General features: G+C 35.9%; 1 protein-coding gene across 6 annotated transcripts in view; it reads right to left on the reverse strand.

Annotated features, from left to right (window-relative positions):
• The window catches only part of UCHL3 (ubiquitin C-terminal hydrolase L3), a 60,174-nt gene extending 39,623 nt beyond the window's left edge, over window positions 1–20,551 (reverse strand). Inside the window, exons 1-6 of one of the 6 annotated variants that reach the window (XM_012737066.2) lie at window positions 20,424–20,549; window positions 20,296–20,307; window positions 11,163–11,291; window positions 5,183–5,339; window positions 4,739–4,824; window positions 2,929–2,976 (exon numbers count right to left, since the gene is read on the reverse strand). In XM_012737066.2, the coding sequence (XP_012592520.1) occupies window positions 2,929–2,976; window positions 4,739–4,824; window positions 5,183–5,339; window positions 11,163–11,291; window positions 20,296–20,307; window positions 20,424–20,465 (474 nt within the window). In that variant the 5' untranslated portion in view covers window positions 20,466–20,549. Of the gene's footprint in view, window positions 1–2,928; window positions 2,977–4,738; window positions 4,825–5,182; window positions 5,340–11,162; window positions 11,292–20,033; window positions 20,247–20,295; window positions 20,308–20,423 lie in introns of those variants that run through there. The other 5 variants (XM_076009367.1, XM_076009370.1, XM_076009369.1 and 2 more) reach the window with 5 other exon arrangements.
• Between the last annotated feature and the right edge of the window lie 2,981 nt (window positions 20,552–23,532).

The raw sequence follows: 23,532 nt of genomic DNA on the forward strand, positions 1-23,532 counted from the left end.
ACTAATGGACAGGTTTTATTTACTCATGGAACTACTAAAAACTAAGATTTGGCCTTTCTTTGTAATTCTAAGATTATCAAGGAAAGTTCTGAGCTAATTCTAGTGAAGTAATAAATATGAATTAATAAATATTAACATTCACATATAAATAAATGTAATTAATAAATACTTATTTTATTAATAAATATAATAAGTTAATAAAATACTTTTTTCACCCCAATAACTTTTGGGGCTCTAATATACATCAAAAATATTGCTAACTCTAATAGTGATCCTAAATTGTAGCAGATGAGAAAGGAAAAGAAAAGATTAATTTTTATGGGAGTATTTAGCAGTTTGAAAAAGCCCTCTAGAAAATCCTAACTTCTACCTCTTTCCCTTGAGAATCACTGCTCTATGCAGGCAACCCCTACAAAATCTGAGTAGCCAACTGACTCAGGTACATTTCAAGAAAGGTAATCAAGCAGAATTGTGTAAAAATTAATGAGAATTAGAATAAAGACTAAGAATCTGTGTAAGAAGCTGATCTTCCAAACAAAAAGTTAAACAAATTTATATTAGATTAGTTATAGTGGGAAAAATATATGATAGAATTATGTAACTTATAGAAGCAGGGAAAATAAAGGGAAGACAAAGTATAAAATGCAGATAATAAGCTCAAACAGAGACAAGTGCATTCTAAAATATGATCAGTCATTTAGACACTGTCAAACAGGCAACCAAGACTGGAAAGAACAAAGGAGTTTAGAAAAAGAGATGTGAACATCACCTAAAAAGAAGTTTCAGTTAAAGCCATACTTTAAATGAAGCTCCAAATAGGAGGCAAGAGAGAGATTGCAACAATAAATATTTTTTGAAGTGAATATATATTAAAGCATGTAACTGCTTTATTATATGTGTTCAGACCTTAGAATCTTATGCTGATCCCCATCATCATTAATTTTAACACTATAAATTCGCAAATAAAAAAGCAAAGCATAATGAAGATCAAGAATATGCTCATGGGCCGGGCGCTGTGGCTCACGCCTGTAATCCTAGCTCTTGGGAGGCCGAGGCGGGCGGATTGCTCAAGGTCAGGAGTTCAAAACCAGCCTGAGCAAGAGCGAGACCCCGTCTCTACTATAAAATAGAAAGAAATTAATTGGCCAACTGATATATATATAAAAAATTAGCCGGGCATGGTGGCGCATGCCTGTAGTCCCAGCTACTCGGGAGGCTGAGGCAGAAGGATCACTCGAGCCCAGGAGTTTGAGGTTGCTGTGAGCTAGGCTGATGCCACGGCACTCACTCTAGCCTGGGCAACAAAGCGAGAGACTGTCTCAAAAAAAAAAAACAAAAAAACAAAAAAACAAAACAAAACAAAAAAAGAATATGCTCATGGGTTGCTGTGAGCTAAGCTGATGCCACAGCACTCTAGCCTGGGCAACAAAAGTGAGACTCTGTCTCAAAAAAAAAAAAGAATAAATATGCTCACGATCATAGAAAGCAATAGAAAAACCACAGCAATTCATTAATTTCCAATCTGGTGTTAAAGATATTTAGATATGCCACTTATGCATCTGTGTATGCATAAACTTAGTCAAAAACAATAGTCCACTCCTTTGAAAGCAGCACCTGAGAGCAACCAAGAAGGTATAATTATAGAGGGATTAATTCTTTCAATTCCTAAGTAGTTTCAGTATTCACAGTTATTCAGTTCAATCTAAGAATAATTGCAGTTATGTCATATTATCAAACTGATTTCTCCTTAAAAAATGTTTTTGAAGGTAGTCTGAATATATAAAATCAATATTTTAGAATGAGGTATTTTTCGCAGTATTTTTAAGGTACAAAGACAATGTCATCTTGTACATGAAAAAGTGTGGTTTCAACTCACACATGAGATAAAAAAGAAGAAAATCTGTTATTCCCTGGTCTTAACATTTAAATGTACTATAAACACATCAAACAGCTTTAATTAATTTCTATTCATTCTGATTAAACTATCTTCTGACAAACTTTCCTTAGGAGTGGTAGAGTGAGAGCTGGAAGGAAAAGCAAAGGAAAAAATGGAAGGAGAGAATGAGAGAAACCAATAAATGAAAAGAGAGGCAAGACAGGGAAAGGAGAAGTGACCCAGCTAACCAGTTAATAGGGTAAGATGGTAGAGATCATTACTTTACTCCAGAACAGATTTATTGACCAGAGATGTGGTGTTTTGCTGAAAGTTAGGCATGATGAAGACTCTTGAAAATCATAGAGGCTATTTAACTATACAATAGTGTAGGTATTTTTCTCAAAATACTTAGAAGTCAAAAGAATCTGATAGGGAAGACGCAGACCACCAGTTAGCCAAAGCAAACAGCACACAATCTGTGATCCATCTAAATGATTAGATGAACAGAGATAACAGATAAGTAACATGTTAACAGCTTGTCAAAACATGTTTTCAGCAGGGTGCGGTGGCTTACGCCTATAATCCTAGCACTCTGGGAGGCTGAGGTGGGTGGATCGCTCAAGGTCAGGAGTTATGAAACCAGCTTGAGCAAGAGCAAGACCCCACCTCTACTAAAAATAGAAAGAAATTAATTGGCTAACTAAAAAAAAATATATATATATATATATATATAAAAATTAGCCTGACATGGTGGCACATGCCTGTAATCCCAGCTATTCAGGAGGTTAAGGCAGGAGGATCGCTTGAGCCCAGGAGTCTGAGGTTGTTGTGAGCTAGGCTGACGCCACTGGCACTCTAGCCCGGGCAAGAGTAAGACTCTGTCTCAAAAAAAAAAAACCAAACATGTTCTCGTGCTACTATGTGACTGTTTTTGTTTAAGAAAATTCTCTTAAAGAAAAAAAAAAGGCCAAGTAATTTTCTAAAACTACATGTCTTATACCAGGGTTAAATTTACACATAGCAAGAAAAATTTTTTTAAAAATGTGAAATACCTCAGTCTGACCTTCATGGGCACTGGTTTCATGCGTAACTCGAATAGCCTGTAATAAGAATACAAGATGTTTATAAGAAAAAAATAACTATATCCAACTTTTTAAATGAAAAAAACAAAACTAAATTTTAACATGTAAAGTCATAAAGAAACAACAAATTGGAGGAAATTTAGGAACAGTAATACTAAACACTTAAGACTATCTGGGTAATCAAATTGCTATAATGTCTAACACACAAATCTCTGAAGACATAGGAAATTAAATATCTGATTATCTGTAATTTCTGAGTATAAGTAGGAGTCATTTAACTAACTTAATTGTTAGAACTAACATTTAATATTTTATTCAATTGAGAGTACAATAAAGTAAGCATCTCACAGAGAGAGACTGAAAAAGTTCATCTCATCTGTTTCTCCAGGTCCCATGCTCCTTAAACATGCAGTTTCGGTCAGCAATTTAGAAATGTGGAGCAAAAAGCATGCATTTATCAGAAGCTAGACAATTTAGTTTCCTGAATTAAAACAACAAAAAACCTCTTATAATACCCACTATTTGCAGAGATGCAGAGAAATGGGAATAATAGTAAATTACAGGTGAAAGTACAATATTTATGAATGGCAAATGGGCAATAAGTATCCAAGCCTTAAAAACATGCAAACTGTTTAATCCAGCAATTTCCCTTCTAGGAGTTTATATATTTACATATAACTGTACATAATTATATATAGTCAAGGATACTTGCAAAGATTTAGCTATAATGATGTACCTTGCAGTATTTTTTAAAATTGTAAGAGGGAAAATTATTAAATTTCTAATAATTTATTGATTAAATAAAATAGTATAAAATGGAAAGCTATGCAGCCATTAAGTAATATCAAATATATACTTACTGGTATGTAATACGTTTGTGATAAGTTATGTGAAAAAAGCAAGTTATAAAACAGTATTACAGTGTGATCAAATTTTTGCTTGAAAAATTGTGTATAAACAAATATACTCCCTACAAAAATATTAATGGTTAGCTTCCTCTCATTGGTAGGATTACTAGTAGTGACTTTTATGTTATTTATTTTATTTTTATGTATAATAAAGATGTTTTATGAAGTTTCTAGGTTTGTTTAAAAGAAAAAACAATTTAAAATAAAGTATACTGGAATACTAAACAACATGATCAAATTAATTAATCGGGCACCAACTCTACAGAAGGCATTGTTCTAGCCAGATAATTTGTACACTATATTGCTTCTAAATCGAAAGAACTTACAATCTATTTAATAATGTTATTAAAAGGTAAAAAGCTTTCAAAAGAAAAACTGATTTCAAAAGTAATAAATTTTAAAAACCATTTTAAAACAGTTTATGAAGTGGTACAATCATTTAAAACTAGATTATATGGCCTAGTTATTACATGATAAAATAGCTAGAGCTTCAACATCTCCCTTGAAGCCTTTGTTTTTTCTTTTTGTCTTCAGCCTTGTTCCAGATTCCCAAAAAAGACATATAGGGTACTGCTAGGCATATATTTATTACAGGAAGGGAATGGTAAGGAACAATAATATTTTATTAATTTGTAAATCAAACTGTTTTTATCTGCCCATTCAGCTCTAGACTAGGAAAAGAAGTGGAAATTTACCAATATTTATGGATATTTCAGATAAAGTTACCTGAAAAGTACCAAAGGCCTTTCTTAATGGATACATTCAACCCATAATCGCTCAAAATTACGGTTTTAAGACAAATCTCCAGACAGAATCTACAATCCCACAAAACTTTGCCCACTATAAGATCAAGACAGAAAGAAGGTACCGACGTCATAGTTCTCCAGGTATCTGGCTCGTTCTTCAGGGCTCATTGACACAGATTCTTCCAGGAATTTTTTCAAGGTTGATCCAGATTCTAAGAATATCAAAGAAAATAAAATTGAAAAGGCTGATATAATAGAGAACAATATATGAAAATACAACAAGTACACTACTATTTTTCAGGCAAAAGCCTTTCTCTGGTAAGTTAGGAATGTAAGAATATTGGGATAAATTATAAGCCTTAAGTATTTGTTTGTTGAGCTTCTGTTTCTCAATACAAAAGAACGGGAAGGAGTCATATTTTTTCTAACAGTATATACATTCCCATTATAGAAGAAGGGGGAATGCTTTATTTTATGGTTTGAAAGAAAGAATTAGAGCACCACCTACTGCTCACGAAATGAACTTATATCTTAAGGGGGAAAAACAAGCAGTAACGAAAAATTATTTACCAAAATGCATCTTGTCTTTATTGTTTGCAATAGCATGGATCAGTCCAATTGTTCCACAAGCATTGCTGATTGTTTGCTTCATGAAATATACTGATGATGTAACATCTTGTCCCTGAGATTTTATTTTTTCCTCTTCTTCTGTTCTGAATACTTCATACTATTTAAAAAAAAAAAAGTCAACAGTCTACATGTGGAAAATAACACATTAAAAATGACTCAAATGATTTGTGAAAGAAAAAATGCAAATGAAACTTACTTTAAAAAACATAGGTTTAAAATAAAAGAATTAATTTATCACCTACCAGACTGACAAAAGATTGAAGAATGACTCAGTGATGGTAAGGGTATGGGCAAAAAGGCATTCTCATATGCTCTTATTAAAAATATACTTTTGTACAACCATGCCAGAGGGCATAAAGCAATGTGTATTAACATTCTGAATGTTCACACCCTTCCAACAAGCTATTCCTTTGTAGAAGTTTGACTTAAGACATAATCTTAAAAATGTACAATGAGATATATATAGTTTTAAGAATATCAAACTGGAAAAGTCCTCAATATTCATCAATGAAGATTTGGTTAATATAACGCAACTATTATAGTACAATAGAATACTGTAAAGCATTTTAAGAAGCATAAAGTGGATTTATATACTCTGATTTAGAACTCTGGCCATGATTATAGAGTGATATTAGATCAGTATATATGAATGATTCCCATTTATGTTTTTAAATATTTATTATGCATTGAAAAGTCTAAAAGAGTATGAAAAAACTTAACAGAAGTTATCTTTGAGCCAAGAGATTACTGGAAAATTTTCACTTTCTATTGCTATATTTCTATATTGTTTATCATTGGCAAAAATATTTTTCCTTTTTGAAAATCATACTATATTGATAAAATTCACATTATATAATTATATGATAATCATAACTAACATTAACCATTATCTATTGTATAATAACTGGTTATAAAAGCAATGGGTATAATAATAAATGTCAAAAGTGTAGGCTCTACAACAGACTGCCTGGTCCCACACACTCAGCCATTATTAACTGTGGGACTTCAGCAAATTACTTAATGTTGCTGTAATTCAATTTCATAATTACAGAATAAGGTTAAAAATAACAAAGAGTTTTAAAAATGGGTGAGGAGGGATAGAAAGATGGTTTTATTGTTTGCCTGTAATTTTCAGTTTCTAACAGAGTGAGGTCAGCTGATTGCAGCCCACAGGCCAAATCCAGCCCACTGCCTATTTTCATAAAATTTCATTTATGTATTGTCTACAGCTGTTTTTAAGGCAAACTGGAATATAGTTGCAACAGTAACTTTAAGGCCTACAAAGCTGAAAATATTTACTAACTGGCCCTTTATAGGATATTTTTGCTGATCCCTGTAATAAAGGAAACAAATGATGTTTATAAAAAACCCAGAATTAAGAAACTGCTTTGAACAAATATATCTATGTTTAAGATATGGATTTTATGAACTGGTTCTAAATTAAACTTTAACATTTTCAGAATAAATCAACATTACTTTATTCATATAAATTCAGTTGACAAAAACTGGAGAGGTTCAGTATACTAAGGTTTATGCTAAAAAGTTTATACAGTTCTAGAATTCAGTTTATTGTTAATATTAATGTTCCTGTTAACATAAAGTAAGATTTGATAACTTCTCAAGATTTAATGTTTAGAAAAATTCCTAAAATGATCCAAAGCAAGTATAGGAAAAAAGGAAAAGTAATTATAGCAGCCAAAAGAAAAAAACACAAGGTCAAGAGATAATATTCTCAAAGAGAGAGAAATTTATAGCCTCATTACCTGTGATTCACTGGCTGGTATGCACTATTATAAAGGACACATTCAAAACACCATCATTAATAGCTATTATCAAAAAGACAAGCAACAACAAATGTTGGTGAGGGTGTGGCAAAAAAGAACCTTAGTATACTGCTGGTGGGACTGTAGATTGGTTCAACCATTATGGAAAACAGTATGGAAGTTCCTAAAGAAGCTAAAAGTAGAACTATCATACGACTCAACAATTCCTCTTCTGGGTATATACCCAAAGGAGATAAAATCCCCACTTTTTTTTTTTTTTTTTTTGAGCCAGAGTCTCACTTTTGTTGCCCAGGCTAGAGTGAGTGCCATGGCGTCAGCCTAGCTCACAGCAACCTCAAACTCCTGGGCTCAAGCGATCCTTCTGCCTCAGTCTCCCAAGTAGCTGGGACTACAGGCATGCACCACCATGCCCGGCTAATTTTTTGTATATATACTTTTAGTTGGTCAATTAATTTCTTTCTATTTTTAGTAGAGATGGGGTCTCGCTCAGGCTGGTTTCGAACTCCCGACCTTGAGCAATCCGCCCGCCTCGGCCTCCCAGAGTGCTAGGATTACAGGCGTGAGCCACCTCGCCCGGCCAAAATCCCCACATTTTAAAGATATCTATACTCCTATGTTCACTAACACAAAATTCATAATAGCCAAGATATGAAAACAACCTAAATGCCCATGGATGGCTGTTTGGATAAAGAAAATGTGATACACACACAGACACACACACACAAAACTGAATATTATTCAGCCTCAAAAAAGGAGATTCTGGCCAGGCGCGGTGGCTCACGCCTGTAATCCTAGCACTGGGAGCCCGAGGCTGGCGGATTGCTCGAGGTCAGGAGTTCGAAACCAGCCTGAGCAAGAGTGAGATCCTGTCTCTACTATAAATAGAGAGAAATTAATTGGCTAACTAATATAAATGGAAAAAAATTAGCCAGGCACGGTGGTGCATGCCTGTAGTCCCAGCCACTCGGGAGGCTGAGGCAGTAGGATTGCTTGAGCCCAGGAGTTTGAGGTTGCTGTGAGCTATGCTGACACCACAGCACTCACTCTGGCCTGGGCAACAAAGAGAGACTCCATCTCAAAAAAAAAAAAAAAAAAGGAGATTCTGCCATTTGCTACAACATGCATGGACGTGGAGGACATTACGTAAAGTGAAATAAGCCAGAAAGAAAATATTGTAGGATGTCACTTATATGTGGTATGTGGAATTAAAAAAAAAAAAAAAGAGAAAGCTCAAATACACACAGAATGAAATAGTGGTTACCACAAGGGAGGGGAAGTAGGATGAACAAGTCTAGAGATCTAATGTGCAACATGCAGACTAAACTTAATACAATTATATAATGTATTAGGGATTTTTGCCAAATAATTAGGGATTTTAGCTTCTCTTGTCACAAAAAAGTAACAATGTGAGTAGATGTTAACTTGCTTCACTATTATAACCATTTTACCATATACACGAATCCCATAACATCATGTTGTAAATCTAAAATATACGCAATAAAATTTACCTTTTAAAAAACATTATCATTTGACTTTATTTAAGGGTAATAAGGTATCCATGACAGTTTCTTTGCTATTGGTAAGCTTAAGTCATTCATGAACAACTACATATTCAATTTCTTTCTTTTTTTTTTTAAAGATTTTTTTTCTTTTTTACTTTCTTTTTTTGGCCTACATTGTGAACAAATTCAATTTCTAAATTAGAACTTAGACGACTGAAACACTTTGTATCTCCTAAAACATGCACTAGATATCCTCTGAGTAGCCTTGTAAAATGTAACTTATGAGCTGAAATAGCAATCTACCAAATTTTAAGAGGTATCAATAAGCAGTACCTGCTACTTACATTTCCTACTTTATAAATGAGTCTAAATACTTATATAAGTATATATTTATATGAATTATTTATTTACTTATATAAATACTTTAGAATTGTGTTTTTACTAGCAATAGGCCCAAGTTTTTTCAGTTCTGATAATCTACTAAACATAAGGATAATATGATTTTTAATACTGATGACTCACTAAATGAAAGATAGCAAATCTAATTTATTCTTTACCAAAAAAAGGTAGGTAATAAAGATTAATGCTTTGGGAAATTTATAATTCAGATAATAAATTCATATTTGTATCACATCAGCTAAGAAAACTTAAGCTTTAAGCAACTAATTTTTTTTCAGTTCTTTACTGCTCTTTACAATTGGGGTGCTGAGATAGTTACCTATTTGCTTATTTTAGTAATCAAAAAGGGTGAAATAGGCCAAGCGTAGTGGCTCATGCCTGTAATCCTAGCACTCTGGGAGGCTGAGGTGGGAGAATCGCTTGAGCTCAGGAGTTTGAGACCAGCCTGAGCAAGAGCGAGACCCCATCTCTACTAAACATAGAAAAATTAGCTGGGCATGGTGGTGCGTGACTGTAGTTCCAGCTACTCAGGAGGCTGAGGCAGGAGGATCACTTGAGCCCAGGAATTTGAGGTTGCTGTGAACTAGACTGACGCAGGGGTACTCATCAGGGAAACAGAGTGAGACTCTGTCTTAAAAAGAAAAAAAAAAAAAAAAAAAAAACTGAAAATCTCTTGACCTAAACTAAAAAAAAAAAAAAAGGGTGAAAATAACACTAGACTAAGAGAGAGTAAACTGAAATTTTTGTCTTACTCTACTGAAAATTTCAGAATAATCACAACCTTACCACTAAAAGTAAGGATTTGGATAATCACTCAGAAATTCCTAACTCTAACTTTCTCTGAATATTACAAATAGCAAATACAAAGAAATACCATTTCCTTTTTTGAAAAAAATTTGTTTTGTAAAATCTTTAAGTAGAAGAGAGAATATTTTCAATGTTATTTAATATTTATCTTGAATTGAGGCTAATCACTTATGACATAAAGAAAATGATCTAGGAATTTCTAGGACTGAGCAAAGCCCAATTCTTAACTTCTGTGAAATTTGGCTCTCGTTACTCCTGAAGAACAGTATGACATGAGCATGTATATGCCAAATCATCAACACCACATTTCTCCCACATTTTCCCAAACATAACTTCTTCATTTTTTATAACTACTGAATTCATCCTATGGTTTCTAAGTTTAAAATTAAAATCAGCACTTTGAGAGGTCGAGGAGAGAGGATCACTTGAAAGCAGGAGTTCAAGACCAGCCTGAGCAACATAGAGAGATTCTGTCTCTATAAAAAATAAAAAAATTTAAAAATTAGCTGGACGTGGTGATGACTGTAGTCTTAGCTACTCGGGAGGTTGAAGTGAGAGAATCACTCAAACCCTCAAGAGTTTGAAGCTACAGTGAGCTATGATCACTCCACTGCACTCTAGCCTGGGCAACAGGGTGAGACCCTGTCCCTAAAAAATAAGTCAATAAATAAAATTCAGAAAGATGTAGACTCAAAAGTTATTTTAAAATGCACTTAAAAGTTCTGGCTCCACTATATACATATATATATATAAATAATAAATATAAATATATATATAAACAATATATATGTGTGTATATATACATATGTGTATGTGTGCGCATATATATATATTTTATGACATCATTCTAGAAGAAAGGACTAAAATATGGAGATTTGAATTTAAATACAGAGATCTAAGAATAGCTATTTATAATCCCCAAAACATCCTAAATCTGCCAACTAAATTGTATTTGAATTTAGCGATTGCCGCCCAAATCAAGTTTATTTAAAAATAATGTAATCCATGTTATCAGTTTCCCCTAACTCCTTAAAATAAGCAAAAGAGATTTCTTTTTTATATATATTGGAAAAAATGTATTTAAGATTCTAGTACTTAAAATTTCTAAAATATGTAAATCAAAATGTGATTAAATATCACATTAAAACACAGTTGAGGCAAAATAACCATATTTTATAAAAGAAGATAACTAGCCAAACTTAAAAGACTAACATAGGGCTTTACCATCAATCTATAAATCAAAATCTAAATATCGTCTCTTAAAACATTTTTAAGATTTCTTTACTGCCCAGATTGTCTGATTTTATGTAATAAGGGGACCATTTGTTCTTAAAGAATGTATTTACCAAAAACATTATAAAAAGTTTGTAAAAGATTTTTTGAAAAAACTGTATTTACCAGAAACTTTATATCTTATTTAACAATTACCTTTTCTGTAATAGGGAAGAGAAGTAACACTGCACAGACTGGTCTTGGTACCATGCTAAGGAGTTCAGGATCCATTCCATATACATCAACAAATTGCCAGTTAGGATGTAAACCTAATTGTTTGAGAAACTAGTAAAAGAAAAAAATAGTAGAATGTTAGTTACTGCTAGTTGGTAAAAGAAAAACAATTATAACAGGGAAATGGTCAACCAATATGTACTATGTATCTAATACATAGAAGGAGATATAATACAAATGTTCAATAAGAATGCAATAGAATAGCATATATCAAAACATCACATTATATATCACAAATACATATAATTTTTATTTGTCAATTATACTTTAATAAAACTGAGGGGAAATGAATGCAGTAAAGCAGGTTTTCCATGAATAGGGTAGGAAGAGATAGCAATTTATATCACATAGCAAACATTTAAAATTCATTATGTAAAACAAAACTACTTCTTTCAAAATCTATTACTCTGGGATTGATAAATCAGGACTTCACCAAATATACACAAATTAGCTTGGTTGATATCTTAAACTCATTTCCAGCACTTGATTTTTAAGGATAGGCATTCAAGTTTTAGTAAATAAAAAATTGTTTTAGCAGATCAACATAGTTTATCCTATTTACCAAAAAGATGTCTGAGGTTTAAAGATAGATTGATAGCTAAGCATTATATCAACAAGCAAATAGTGATAAAAGCCAAAAAATCCAAGTGACTGGTGTGTGTAATGGAAAATACTTGATAAAAGAAGTAAATTACTGGCTTCCCAACCTCTAGTACACAAAGAAACTGACTCAAGTTCACTGCCTCTCTTCTATCTAGCCAAACAACTGTAACAAAAGATTAGTGTTCTGTACAACTCTTGAAGTTTCATAGGAAAATAAAATGTCAGATCTTAATCTATCACATAGGGAAAAAAATAACAATAAGAATGTCAATTTCACAATAAATTCATAACTGCATTGAAAAAAGCTGATAATTTTTTGAAGTATACCATCACAAAATAAGTAAATTTTAGATAGACAAAAAATAACACAGAAAACAAAAATCATATTAAAAACGCATCATTACATCTTACCTCAAGAATATATTACAGTATCTACTGGTCTAACAATATCTGAAATTTTAAAATTAAAAAAAAAAAAAAGGTATTCTAAGCATCTCTCCCTGAAAAATGATCACACGTACTTAGATCATCAAATGAGGTCTTACAAAACCAATGGAAGCCTTGCCATGTTACATAAACAGTGTTATTCATCACACATATATTTGAGTTCTCTAAGACAAAACCTTCCTGTTTAAAGGGCAACTCTCCTTATCTCTCTATTTCTCTGCTTGTAGAAGAGACAGACACAACTTAATGATAATATCATTGGTCAAAAATAAGATCATAAGTATGTTTAACAATACACTTCTCTTATGAATAAAAAAAAAAGAAAAAAAAGTATGTTTAACAAGAAATATACTGATTTAAAAAACCTCTTTTGACAGAATAGAGTTAATAGAGCTCAGTATCTATTAGGTTCATTCTTGCATCAAGTCACATGCCTTACAACAGTCCGAGGTATTGAGATCAATGTACTCCTCTACATTATACCCATTCTCCACCAGATTCCTACTCATGATTCCAGACGTGAATAAAGATCACTAAAGCACTCCAAACTACTTCCCTCTCCCTTCTCCACTTCCTCCAAACTTCCTAATCTATACCCTTTTCAATAAATATACAATTCCATCTAGAAATCAAAAAGGATCAAAATTGCCTGCAAACTGGCCAGGCGCGGTGGCTCACGCCTGTAATCCTAGCACTCTGGGAGGCCGAGGCGGACAGATTGCTCAAGGTCAGGAGTTCAAAACCAGCCCGATCGAGACCCCGTCTCTACCATAAAAATAGAAAGAAATTAATTGGCCGACTAATATATATAATATAAAAATCAGCCGGGCATGGTGGCTCGTGCCTGTAGTCCTAGCTACTCGGGAGGCTGGGGCAGGAGGATCGCTTGAGCCCAGGAGTTTGAGGTTGCTATGAGCTAGGCTGACACCATGGCACTCACTCTAGCCTAGGCAAGAAAGTGAGACTCTGTCTCAAAAAAAAAAAAAAAAAAAAAATTGCCTGCAAAGTCAGGGAAAAAGACTGTGTCTTATACATCTTTTTAATTCCATCACCTAGCACTGTACCTGGCTGAACCACAGACACATAAGTTTTATTTCTTGAACTGACTAAAGATTACATCTCTACTTTAATAGATAACCTAGTCATCTGTATGTCTACATATGTCAGTTAAGCCTATTTATAATGAATATTTAATATATATTTGTGTTCATTTATGCCAAGTTAAAGAGGTAGAAAAGATATATTTGGCTCCTAATTTAAAACTTGGCATTCATTTAATCAAAGAAAATTATCTCTAGATACCTTTGCAAAGCCATTTCTACACACTTAATTAGAAGCATCCTGTTCACATCAAGTAGGATGAAAGATTTCATAACCTCTAATATTAGTCTCCTGGCTTTTCTAGTTTAAATACTCAGTAATAAAGTAACCAAAAATAAAACTCTGATTAGCTCAGTAAATTTTCACAATTTTGACCAATCAAGAAAAATAATTCATAAATACATGCCCATTAAAGAATCTTTCGTCAACTTATTCTTTTTATTCTACATTCTAATGACAAATTTTTCACCAGATAAATATTTAAAATTACTTGTAAATATTTTTTGAGACCATTGTGTGTGAGGAACTAGGAGCTTTACCCACTTTACCTTTACTACTGCTAGCAAGTCAAGTTTCATTGTACCCTTTTACCGGTGAGAAAACTGAGTATGGGAGTTAAGTGATTTTTTCAAGGTCAAGTGCTCTGGAAGTTCTGGCATCTATTTGCTTTTCTAGCCTCATCTCTTTGTCTCTCTCTATTCAGACTATCTTTTTTGTACCTTATTCTCTAACTTTAGCCACAATGAACTCTCCAAGAATGAATTTTCAAGAGGTCTATACTATCTTTTCTCTCCAGGTTTTTGCACATAAACTAGACTTCTTTTTCTAAAAAACGATTAGTTCCTGCCCCTAACTTATAATGAATTCCTCCTCATTCTTTAGGTGACAAATTAAAATAGACTTTGATTTTATACATTTATAAATATAGAAAAATAAAATTCATTTTCCTTTCAAATTTATTCTAAAGCCATTTCTTCTGGTATTTAATAGCCTGCTCAGGGCAGCCAAGATTCTGCCTTGTTACTAATTTATTAATGACCTGAATTATGATATAAATTGCTTATCTAGTAATTGCTTAATATTACTATCAGTACAAGTATACCAGCAGTAACTGCTAAATGCAGAACTAGGAGAATAACTAATAGTTAAATGAGAAAATGGCAGCTTAGAAACTAGCAAAAATGAATTTTAATAGAGATTGAATAAAAAATAAAACAAAAAATGAATTATTAAGTACAGAACATGGAAACACTGAAAATGTTTTATGTGGGGATTAAGAAAAGAAGGGATTTACCTCATAGCAAACTCGATATGGACTAACTACAAAATTGTCAACAAAGGTGATACAATATTAGTCTGCTTTAAAAGAAGGATCATTCAAGATAATGTAACAGCCCACTGTAATCAACATTTATGAAGGTCAATGACCAAGTAAAGAGGGACAAAAGGAAGGTGACCAGGAATGATAAGGTTCTGGAAGATATCACAGCTGAAGTTTCCAGGCATGTTCAGAGAAGACTTAAATTATTATGATCCCTATCCCCAGATATTTTTAGTATTACTAATAACATAAAGGAGCAATTAGGAGCTGGGCACAGCAGCACATGCCTGCAGTCCCAGCTACTCAGGAGGCTGAAGCAGGAGGATCACTTGAGCCCAGGAGGTCAAGGCCAGCCTGGCAACATAGCGAGATTTCATCTCAAAAAAAAAAATCTTGTTTTAATTTTAAAGAGTTTCTAAAAAGAGTAATTAGCTCTCCTCTGTATAGTTTCAATGGGAATATGATGGACACTTGGAGGAAGTTACAGGAAGACAGATTTTGTTTCAATTAAAAAACATAATTCTTCTATTTTACATTATTTTCATAATTATAATTAAAAAATTAAACTACCTTATGGGATATAATACTACTCATTGAAATAGTCAGGCAAAAGATTCATGAACACATTAAAGATAATTATGAGAAAGATTTTCTGGAGCAGGAAAGCAGCTTTTTAAGATCTATTCATCCTTTTTTAAGATCTATTCATCCTTCTGTTCTATAACTACATTATTTGTTGAGAGCCCCCTATAGGCCAGGCACTATGCTTGGTACTTCAGTCACATCCCTGCTCTCATAGAACTTACATTCTAGTGGTAAAATACACAGGATAAACAAGTAAACATGTAAAGACATAAGATAATTTCACAAGGTGGGAAGTATTATAAGGAAGATAGAACAAGATAGGATGACAGTACAGATTTGGGAAGGATAATTTTTCCTCCCAAGAAAAGATCACTGAGGAGGTAACCTGAAATTCAGCCACAAATGACAAGGAAAAAACAGCTATGAAACAACCCAGATTAGATGATTTCAAGCAAAGGACAAGCAAGTACAAAGACTCTGAAGCAAGAACAGACTCAGCATTCAAAGACTGCAGCACTGCGTGAGTGGACAAAGATGGGCAATACCTCCTCATCCATTCACACTGAGAACCTTGAAGTATACTCTAAGGACAAGCAGGGGAAGACTATTGGAGTATCTTAAGCAGGGAGTCACAAGATTCGGTTTACATTTTCATAAGACCACTATGGATATATATGGAAACAAGACTTTAGGGAAGCAAAAGGAAGGTAGAAAAACTAGTTAGGAAGCTAGTGCAGTTGTCCAAACTAAGGATGGTAGGAGATTGAGTTGTGGTTGTTGAAATGGAGAAAATGGCCAGAATTGGAATAGATTTTGAAAGAATAGTCTATAGGAGTTGCAGATCAATTGGATCTGGGGAATGAGAAAAATATTAAAAATAGCTAACATTCATGGAGAGCATGCTTTGTTCCAGACGTTGTTCTGCATATTTTACATGTAGTCATTTATTTAATCCTTACAACAATCTTACAAGATTAGAAGAGATTATAAGAAATTAACTAAGGTACAGAGAGTTAGATAACTGCCTGTGGTCTAAGAGCTGGTAAATGGCAGAGCAGAGACTTCAATCAAAGAAATCAAATCAATATACTATGTCCTCTTCAAAATGGCACAGTCACAGAGAAGAATCACTGATATCAACCTGAACATTGGCTAGAAGAGGAAGAAATGGGTTTAGGGGAAAAATGGGAGGATGAAAATCCAGAAATTTCATTTCTGGCCATATTAAGTTTGAGGTATCCATAAGACATCCAGATAGGGATATCAGAACAGTAATTGAGTATATAGATTTCCAATTTGGTGGAGAAGTCAGAGTTTAAAGGAAGGTGGGATAAACTATGTGACAAGCGATGGCATTAAAGCCACACAATAGAAAATATCACTAGGGAGTGAATGCACATAGAAACGATTAGCAGTCTAGGATGAAGCCCTTAGAGCTTCTTAGAAGTTGGAAGGGAGATGATCTAGCAAAGGAGACGTTAGGAAAATAGAAAAATCTGAATTATCACAGAAACCAGGACGATAATGTTTCAAGGATGGAGTAGGATACTCTACCAAACTCTGCTGAGAAGCTAAGAAATATGGTGAGAGAAAAGTGACCAATGGATTTAGCAAAGTGATTAGTAAACCTGACACAAGTAGTTACTATGAAATGGTGGGGACATAAGCAATCTAGATAGGAGTGAATACAGAAGAGAATGGAGATGATGTAGTAGTGGCAGGAGCTATGGATAATTCTTTGTGCAAAGTTTACAAAGAAAATAGGCCGGGCGCGGTGGCTCACGCCTGTAATCCTAGCTCTCTGGGAGGCCGAGGCGGGCGGATTGCTCGAGGTCAGGAGTTCAAAACCAGCCTGAGCAAGAGCGAGACCCCGTCTCTACTATAAATAGAAAGAAACTAATTGGCCAACTAATATATATAGAAAAAATTAGCCGGGCATGGTGGCACATGCCTGTAGTCCCAGCTACTTGGGAGGCTGAGACAGAAGGATCGCTTGAGCCCAGGAGTTTGAGGTTGCTGTGAGCTAGGCTGACGCCACGGCACTCACTCTAGCCTGAGCAACAAAGTGAGACTCTGTCTCAAAAAAAAAAAAAAGTTTACAAAGAAAATAAATAGAAATGAGGGAGCAGCTCAAGGAAGACAGAATAACAAGTTTTTTTTCCTAAAATGGGAATCGCTAATTAGAGAATTCTTGTATATTTATGGCAATAATCCAGCAAATAACATCTAATTCTTTTACTAACTCCAAGCACCTAGGCTAAATAGAATAGTTATGTTACAGCAAATTTATTTCCCTTTGGACATTATGCTAGAAAAATATTGTGCCTCCTCAATAAAATCACAATTAGGAATAATCCTAGTGAGATTCCACATAAAAAAAAAAAAACATGAGTTCTAAAACATAATATTTAAAATATATATAATGTTTCTGTGCTATACTGAAATCACAAAAAATTGTCACAATGAAAATTTAGTATGGTCATAAGTAATGATTACCCATATCACATTCTGTATAATTTCTGATGCTTAATTATCTGTAACTTTCCATCCCCTGCAATCTGCTTTTACCCCTTTAAATGTATATGTAAATAAAGTAGAGCTTAGAAATTTTTAATAATTTTTTCTAGCACTTAACTGATTTTATTCTAAGTAACCTACATGTAGCATAACCAAATATCCTTAAAAGGGGTTGACAGCATACTAGCCAACAAGATAAATCATTGCCTACCACATCTACTGAGACACATGGTTACTAGCAAATGTCTAACAAGTAATATCCATCTGCACATAGTAGACATGTGATGACTATTCTTATAAAAACACTAGGCACCATTAGACCATAAAGCAGTATATGCTAAAACTAAGAGTACAATAATAAAACACACAATTCCAAATGGTAGATCAAGATCCTATGATTCCGTTAGGTTGAGGAAATAAGAGAGGGTGGTATGGATATTATTGTTGGGGTTTACTAATTCTCCAAATTCTAAGTCAGTTAATTAAATTTCTATTCATTTTCTCATCTTGATTCTGCCTCTAACACATAAACAATAAAGAAACCACAAAATTTTTAGTTAAAACTAACCACTTCATAGATACTTGCCCATTCCCCTACTAAAATCACATTATTTAATAAATTTAAAACAAAATAAACCACGCCAAAGCATGCCATACATAGTGTACAATCTTTTACTACATAATATCGTTTCTGTTTATGTCACCTCAGAAAGGTCTCTTGTCACTATCTAACCTATTAAATTTTCCCTGATGGTCTCTATCACAGCACCCTGGTAATTTTTTTTCATTGCACTTATAACAGTTGCTGAAGATTTATTTACTATCTTTCCACTGGATTGAAAAGCCAAAAAACATGAATATTTTAATCAGCAAAGAATAACCAGCTCCTGTTCAGACAAGTGGTATTATAAAAGGTGCCCCCTACATATTAATGCTAATGAGGGAATGTGATTCATAGTTTATTAAGATAACCTAGGAACAAAGTACACTAGCAGCTGAATAACAGATTTTTTAAGTTTCCAGTTATACAAACTTATATTTCATTTAAGCAGTTAACAATATCATCTAAAAACAGTTTTGTTTTTCAGCTTATTGATATGGCTAATTACATGGATTTTTGAATGGTGAACCAGCCTTGCAATATCAGGATAAACTGCTCTTGGTCATGATATGTTATCCTTTTATATATTTATTGCTGCAGCATTTTATTTGCTAATATTTTAGTTTTTTATATGTTCATGAAGGACTCTAGTCTGCAGAAAAGCCATAATGAGAAATTATGGCTTTTCTGGTTTGGTGTCAGGGTAATGCTGGCCATAAAATGAGTTGGGAAGGGTCTCCCCTCTTTTATGTTTATGTAGAAATTGGTATTATTTCTTCCTTAAATGATCATCTCAAGAGATGCAGAAAAATCATTTGAGAAAATTCAACATTGATTCATAATAAAAACCTTCAGCAAACTAAGGAACAAAGGAACTTCATTAGCCTGATAAAAGGCATCTTCCAAAACCCTAAAGCTAACATACTTAATGGTGAAAGATCTGGTATTTCCCCACTAAGAGAGGGAACAAAACAAGGATGTCCCTCTCTCCTGGGAATTTGCTACAAGTTTTGAAAACCAAAAATCAACTTTTGGAGTACACAATGGATCTTTATTCCTTGGTGACTAGAAGGAGAAGGACGATTGGGTTGGAATTACATGACAAACTAAGAGAGTAGTAAAAAGAAAACGAGCTGTGAGAATGAAAAAACAGGATAAGACAAGATACACCTGAGCAAATCAAGAGGTTATACCTTTTAGCACTCACTGTTCTTTTAATCATGTGGTTGGAAAATGTTCCAACCTCCGATACTCACAAGGAAATTTAAGGGCTTATAAGTGGCAAAGAATGGCGTGCGAGCTATTAAACTGAGATTTCTTTGGTATAAAAGCAACTAAATTTCCAGTTTTAGAAGACTGGAAGAGAAAGGGGGCGTGGCGGGGAAGAGAAGCAACTTGATGGGGCAAGAGAAGAGGATTGGAAGATGATTTCATAGTGCAGGCGGTGGATGGAATTACAATTACTGGGTGGGCGAGTTTACAAAGCTTGGAGTCAGGAAGTGTAGGCAAATTAGTCATCCAGAAGGTACAGGGGTAGGAAAATCAGGGAATTGTCACTAGAAGGAGGCAAAACGAAGAGGGAAGAGGAGTAAGAGTACGGGGTAAAAGTCCTTCAAACCTCAGACCCGGCGGAGTCCCCAGGAACCGGCTGACCGGGGAATGGGACCAGAGGAGTGGCTGAGGTAGCCGGGAGCATCTCCAGGAGCCAGGTGGCAGGGAGGTGGCCGCAAAGGGGGCGGACCCGCCTGAACCAGAACAAGAGGGGCCCTCACGGAATTAAATCCCAGAATCCTTGGGAGCGCGAGGTGGAGGCCAGCAGAGAAGCACACCGAGCAGGCACAAGGGACTCCAGGGTCCCAAGCGACAGACACCTCACTCACCTGGTTGGTGACCTGAAAACAAAACAGAGAACACGATTTAGAGACAAACTGCTATGGACTAGCTGCAGCAGCCCGGTTCCCTCCGCGCCTGCCCACGGCCCCTTGGGCCGGACCCGAGCCGCGCTCACCTCAGGATTGGCCTCCAGGGGCAGCCAGCGTTGACCCTCCATGGCGGCTCTGCCCTGCCCCTCTCCGGCTCTGACAGCCGCCGCCGTCGCCGCCGCCGCCGCCGCCGCTTCCGCCCCCGCGCGCCCTGACCTGGGACAGTCCAACCCACACCCCCGTAGGAGGGGTGCCCAAGGACGAAGAGTTTGACGACCCTCTAGCCCCCTTCATCGATCCTTGCAGAACCATACATCAAGTCATATACTTTAAATTAAGATTAAGTTGAAGCGGAAACATAGAAGCTACATCCTTATTTTCACAGAAAAGCAGAATCTGCCTCCGCAGCTCTCACCCCTCATGCATGGACTCTCCCTACCCGAGCCCAGCGCTCGCGTCCTGCGCATGCGCCACGCGGTGGTCTGGGACCGCGTGCTCGCCTGAGCCCTCCCATTGTTGCAGTGTCTGTCCGAGGCGCCAGGGGGCGCGCCGCTGAATTCTAGTATGAGAAGAAGAGACCAGGTCGCTACCCATCCGAAGGCAGCAAAGCCCCAAGAAGCCCTGGAGTCGCGGCCCTGTTGCTCCTTTGTTAGGGCACGGAAGTGATGTGATGGCCTTGTCTGCTATTGCAGAGTGAGGAGCTACTCTGTATATCTATTCCGTTCCGTTTGACAAAAAATGTCGAGCACCTACTGTGGATCATTCTCTGTGCTAAGTATTGGGGACACAAGCTGGGCTCATTGTAGAGTAGTGGCAATGGACAAGAGAAGGGAGAATCATGATAAAGCATGACGCGTGTGTGGTAGCATGAGGTGTGCTGGGGTTATAGAGAAGTGCAGCTGAAGGGGGAAGAGAGTATCCAGAAGGCTGCCTGAGAAAGAAAGTGGATTTCTGGACTGAACCCTTAAGAGGTAGTAGGTTTTAGCCAGGGAGAGAAGAGGATTCTCTGAAGAAGGGAAATTCTCTGAAGAAGGGAAAGTGTGTTGTGGCAGCAGAGCTTGTTAAAGAGCACCGGTTAGATGTGATGCTGGAGAGGTAAACAGAGGCAACCTGGTCAAGAGATCTGGGCTGCATCATAAAAACAGGGAACCATTGAATTTCTTTCTAATTTTATTATAGAAAGGGTCTCGCTCTCGCTCAGGATGGTCTCGAACTCCTGACCTGGAGCGATCCTCCCGCCTTGACCTCCCAGAGTGCTAGGATTTCAGGCGTGAGCCACCTGCCCAGCCTAAGCAAGATTTTTTTATGTCTCTTCCTGCAAATTCCAGGAGGCCAGCAGCAGTATCTTTTTCCTTCTTCACTTTGTTTATCCAGGGCCTAACACATAGTAAATGCTCAATAAATGTTTGAAGACTAAATGGGATGATCAGATAGGCAGAAACACTACTGTCAATAATGTACAAAATTTGCAAAAAAGAAATGCTGAAAAAATTAAGAAAGTAGACTGGGTGCAGTGGCTCACACTTGTAATCCTAACACTTAGGGAGGCCAAGGCAGAGAGGATTGCTTGAGGCCAGAAGTTCAAGACCAGCCTGGGCAATAATGAGCCCCTCCCCCTACAAAAAACAGGCGTGGTGGTACATGCCTATAGTCCCAGCTACTGGGGAGGCTGAGGCAGGAGGATCACTTGAGCCCAAGAGTTTGAGGTTGTACTGAGCTATGATCACGCCACTGCACTCTAGCCTGGGCAGCAGAGCAAGACCCTGTCTCAAAAAAAAAATTAAGACAGTAGCAATGGAGGAGAGGCAGGTGCAGATTAAAGGGGCTATCCATTTAGTAGGCAGGAGTGATCAATGACAACTCCAGAAATTTGAATTGTTAGAGTGCATATTACTACTATGTACCCAATAAAGGAAATTCAAGGAGACAGCAGTTAGGGAGTGGGGAAAAGATAATTTTATTATGCTGAGTTGTCTTTCTCGGGGAACTTCCAACTCTCCCACCTGTGTTTTTCTCGACACTGTTCTTTGACCTCAAAAGCATTTCCGATCTCTTAATTCCCCTTTCTCCCTATCTATCTGATGGATTACTGCTATACCCACCCAACATTTTGATTTGGTAAAACTAGCAATGTCCAGCTCATGATGGGCTTAGTTGCGTTATCAGTAGAATTGTACCACCAGGCTCTCAGTCTCTAGCAAGCTCAGTGGCTTGCCAGGGGCTACTTTTCAAATTACTCACTGTCAAAGGAAGGTGCTTCCTCCAGAACCCTGAGGTTCTGCACTGTGAGTCTGCTGTTATGGTTTAAGACACCAAACAGTCCGTGGTGGTCCAATGGTAAAAAAAAAAAGAACTTCACACAGCATCCTTATCCACCCCAGACTCCAGTACCACTGGATCTGCTGAGACATTGGTCCAAACAGCAAGGCAGTTTGTATCCCAGTGCGGACTTGCTGCAGAACACTCTCTTGCTCAGGGATCCACTCAAACTGGCAGTCTTCCGTGCCACCCAAAATGGTGACAAGAATCATTTCAAGCCAGGTGATTAGCAACTTTAATTCCATCTGCAACCTCAATTTACCTTTATTATGTGGCATAACATATTCACAAGTTCTGAGGATTCTGATATGAACATTTTTTTGGGGGGGAGCATTTCTGCCTATTGCACAATTTCATAGATGGGGTCTCACTATGTTGCCCAGGCTGGAGTGCCGTGGCTGTTCATAGAGATTTTAGGCAATGAGAGATAATGAGCAATTTTCTGAAACTTTGAACAGCAATTCAGTTCTCAGTTGTAAGTACCATTTTCCCTTGCCCAACAATCTGTCTGGGAGATTGGGATGAGCTGATATAGACAGCTTTAATGAGAAGGTCATATAAACTTTGAAAATTGTATAATGGATAACTAATAATTATACAACAATAAAAATATTTTTGTAGTTAAAGAACATGGTGACAATTCTCACTTGGGGGAGTGATTTTTTAGTATTACAATGATATGTTAATGAGTTAAAGGTAACTGGAGGTTGCCTGCTCTGGTCTGTACCAGTACTTCACAGGTCTGGACTTCCTCTGGGAGTCACATGGTTATTTGTAGAATCAGGCCATCTGGTGTCCTTGAGCAGCTGTGCCTCTAGATAAAAAAACTAAAGAAAAATTATTAAAAAAAGAAAAAAGAAGGAAAAAAAACTGTTA

This window comes from Microcebus murinus, chromosome 13, assembly GCF_040939455.1.
Source record: "Microcebus murinus isolate Inina chromosome 13, M.murinus_Inina_mat1.0, whole genome shotgun sequence".
NCBI classification, from domain to species: Eukaryota; Metazoa; Chordata; class Mammalia; order Primates; family Cheirogaleidae; genus Microcebus; species Microcebus murinus.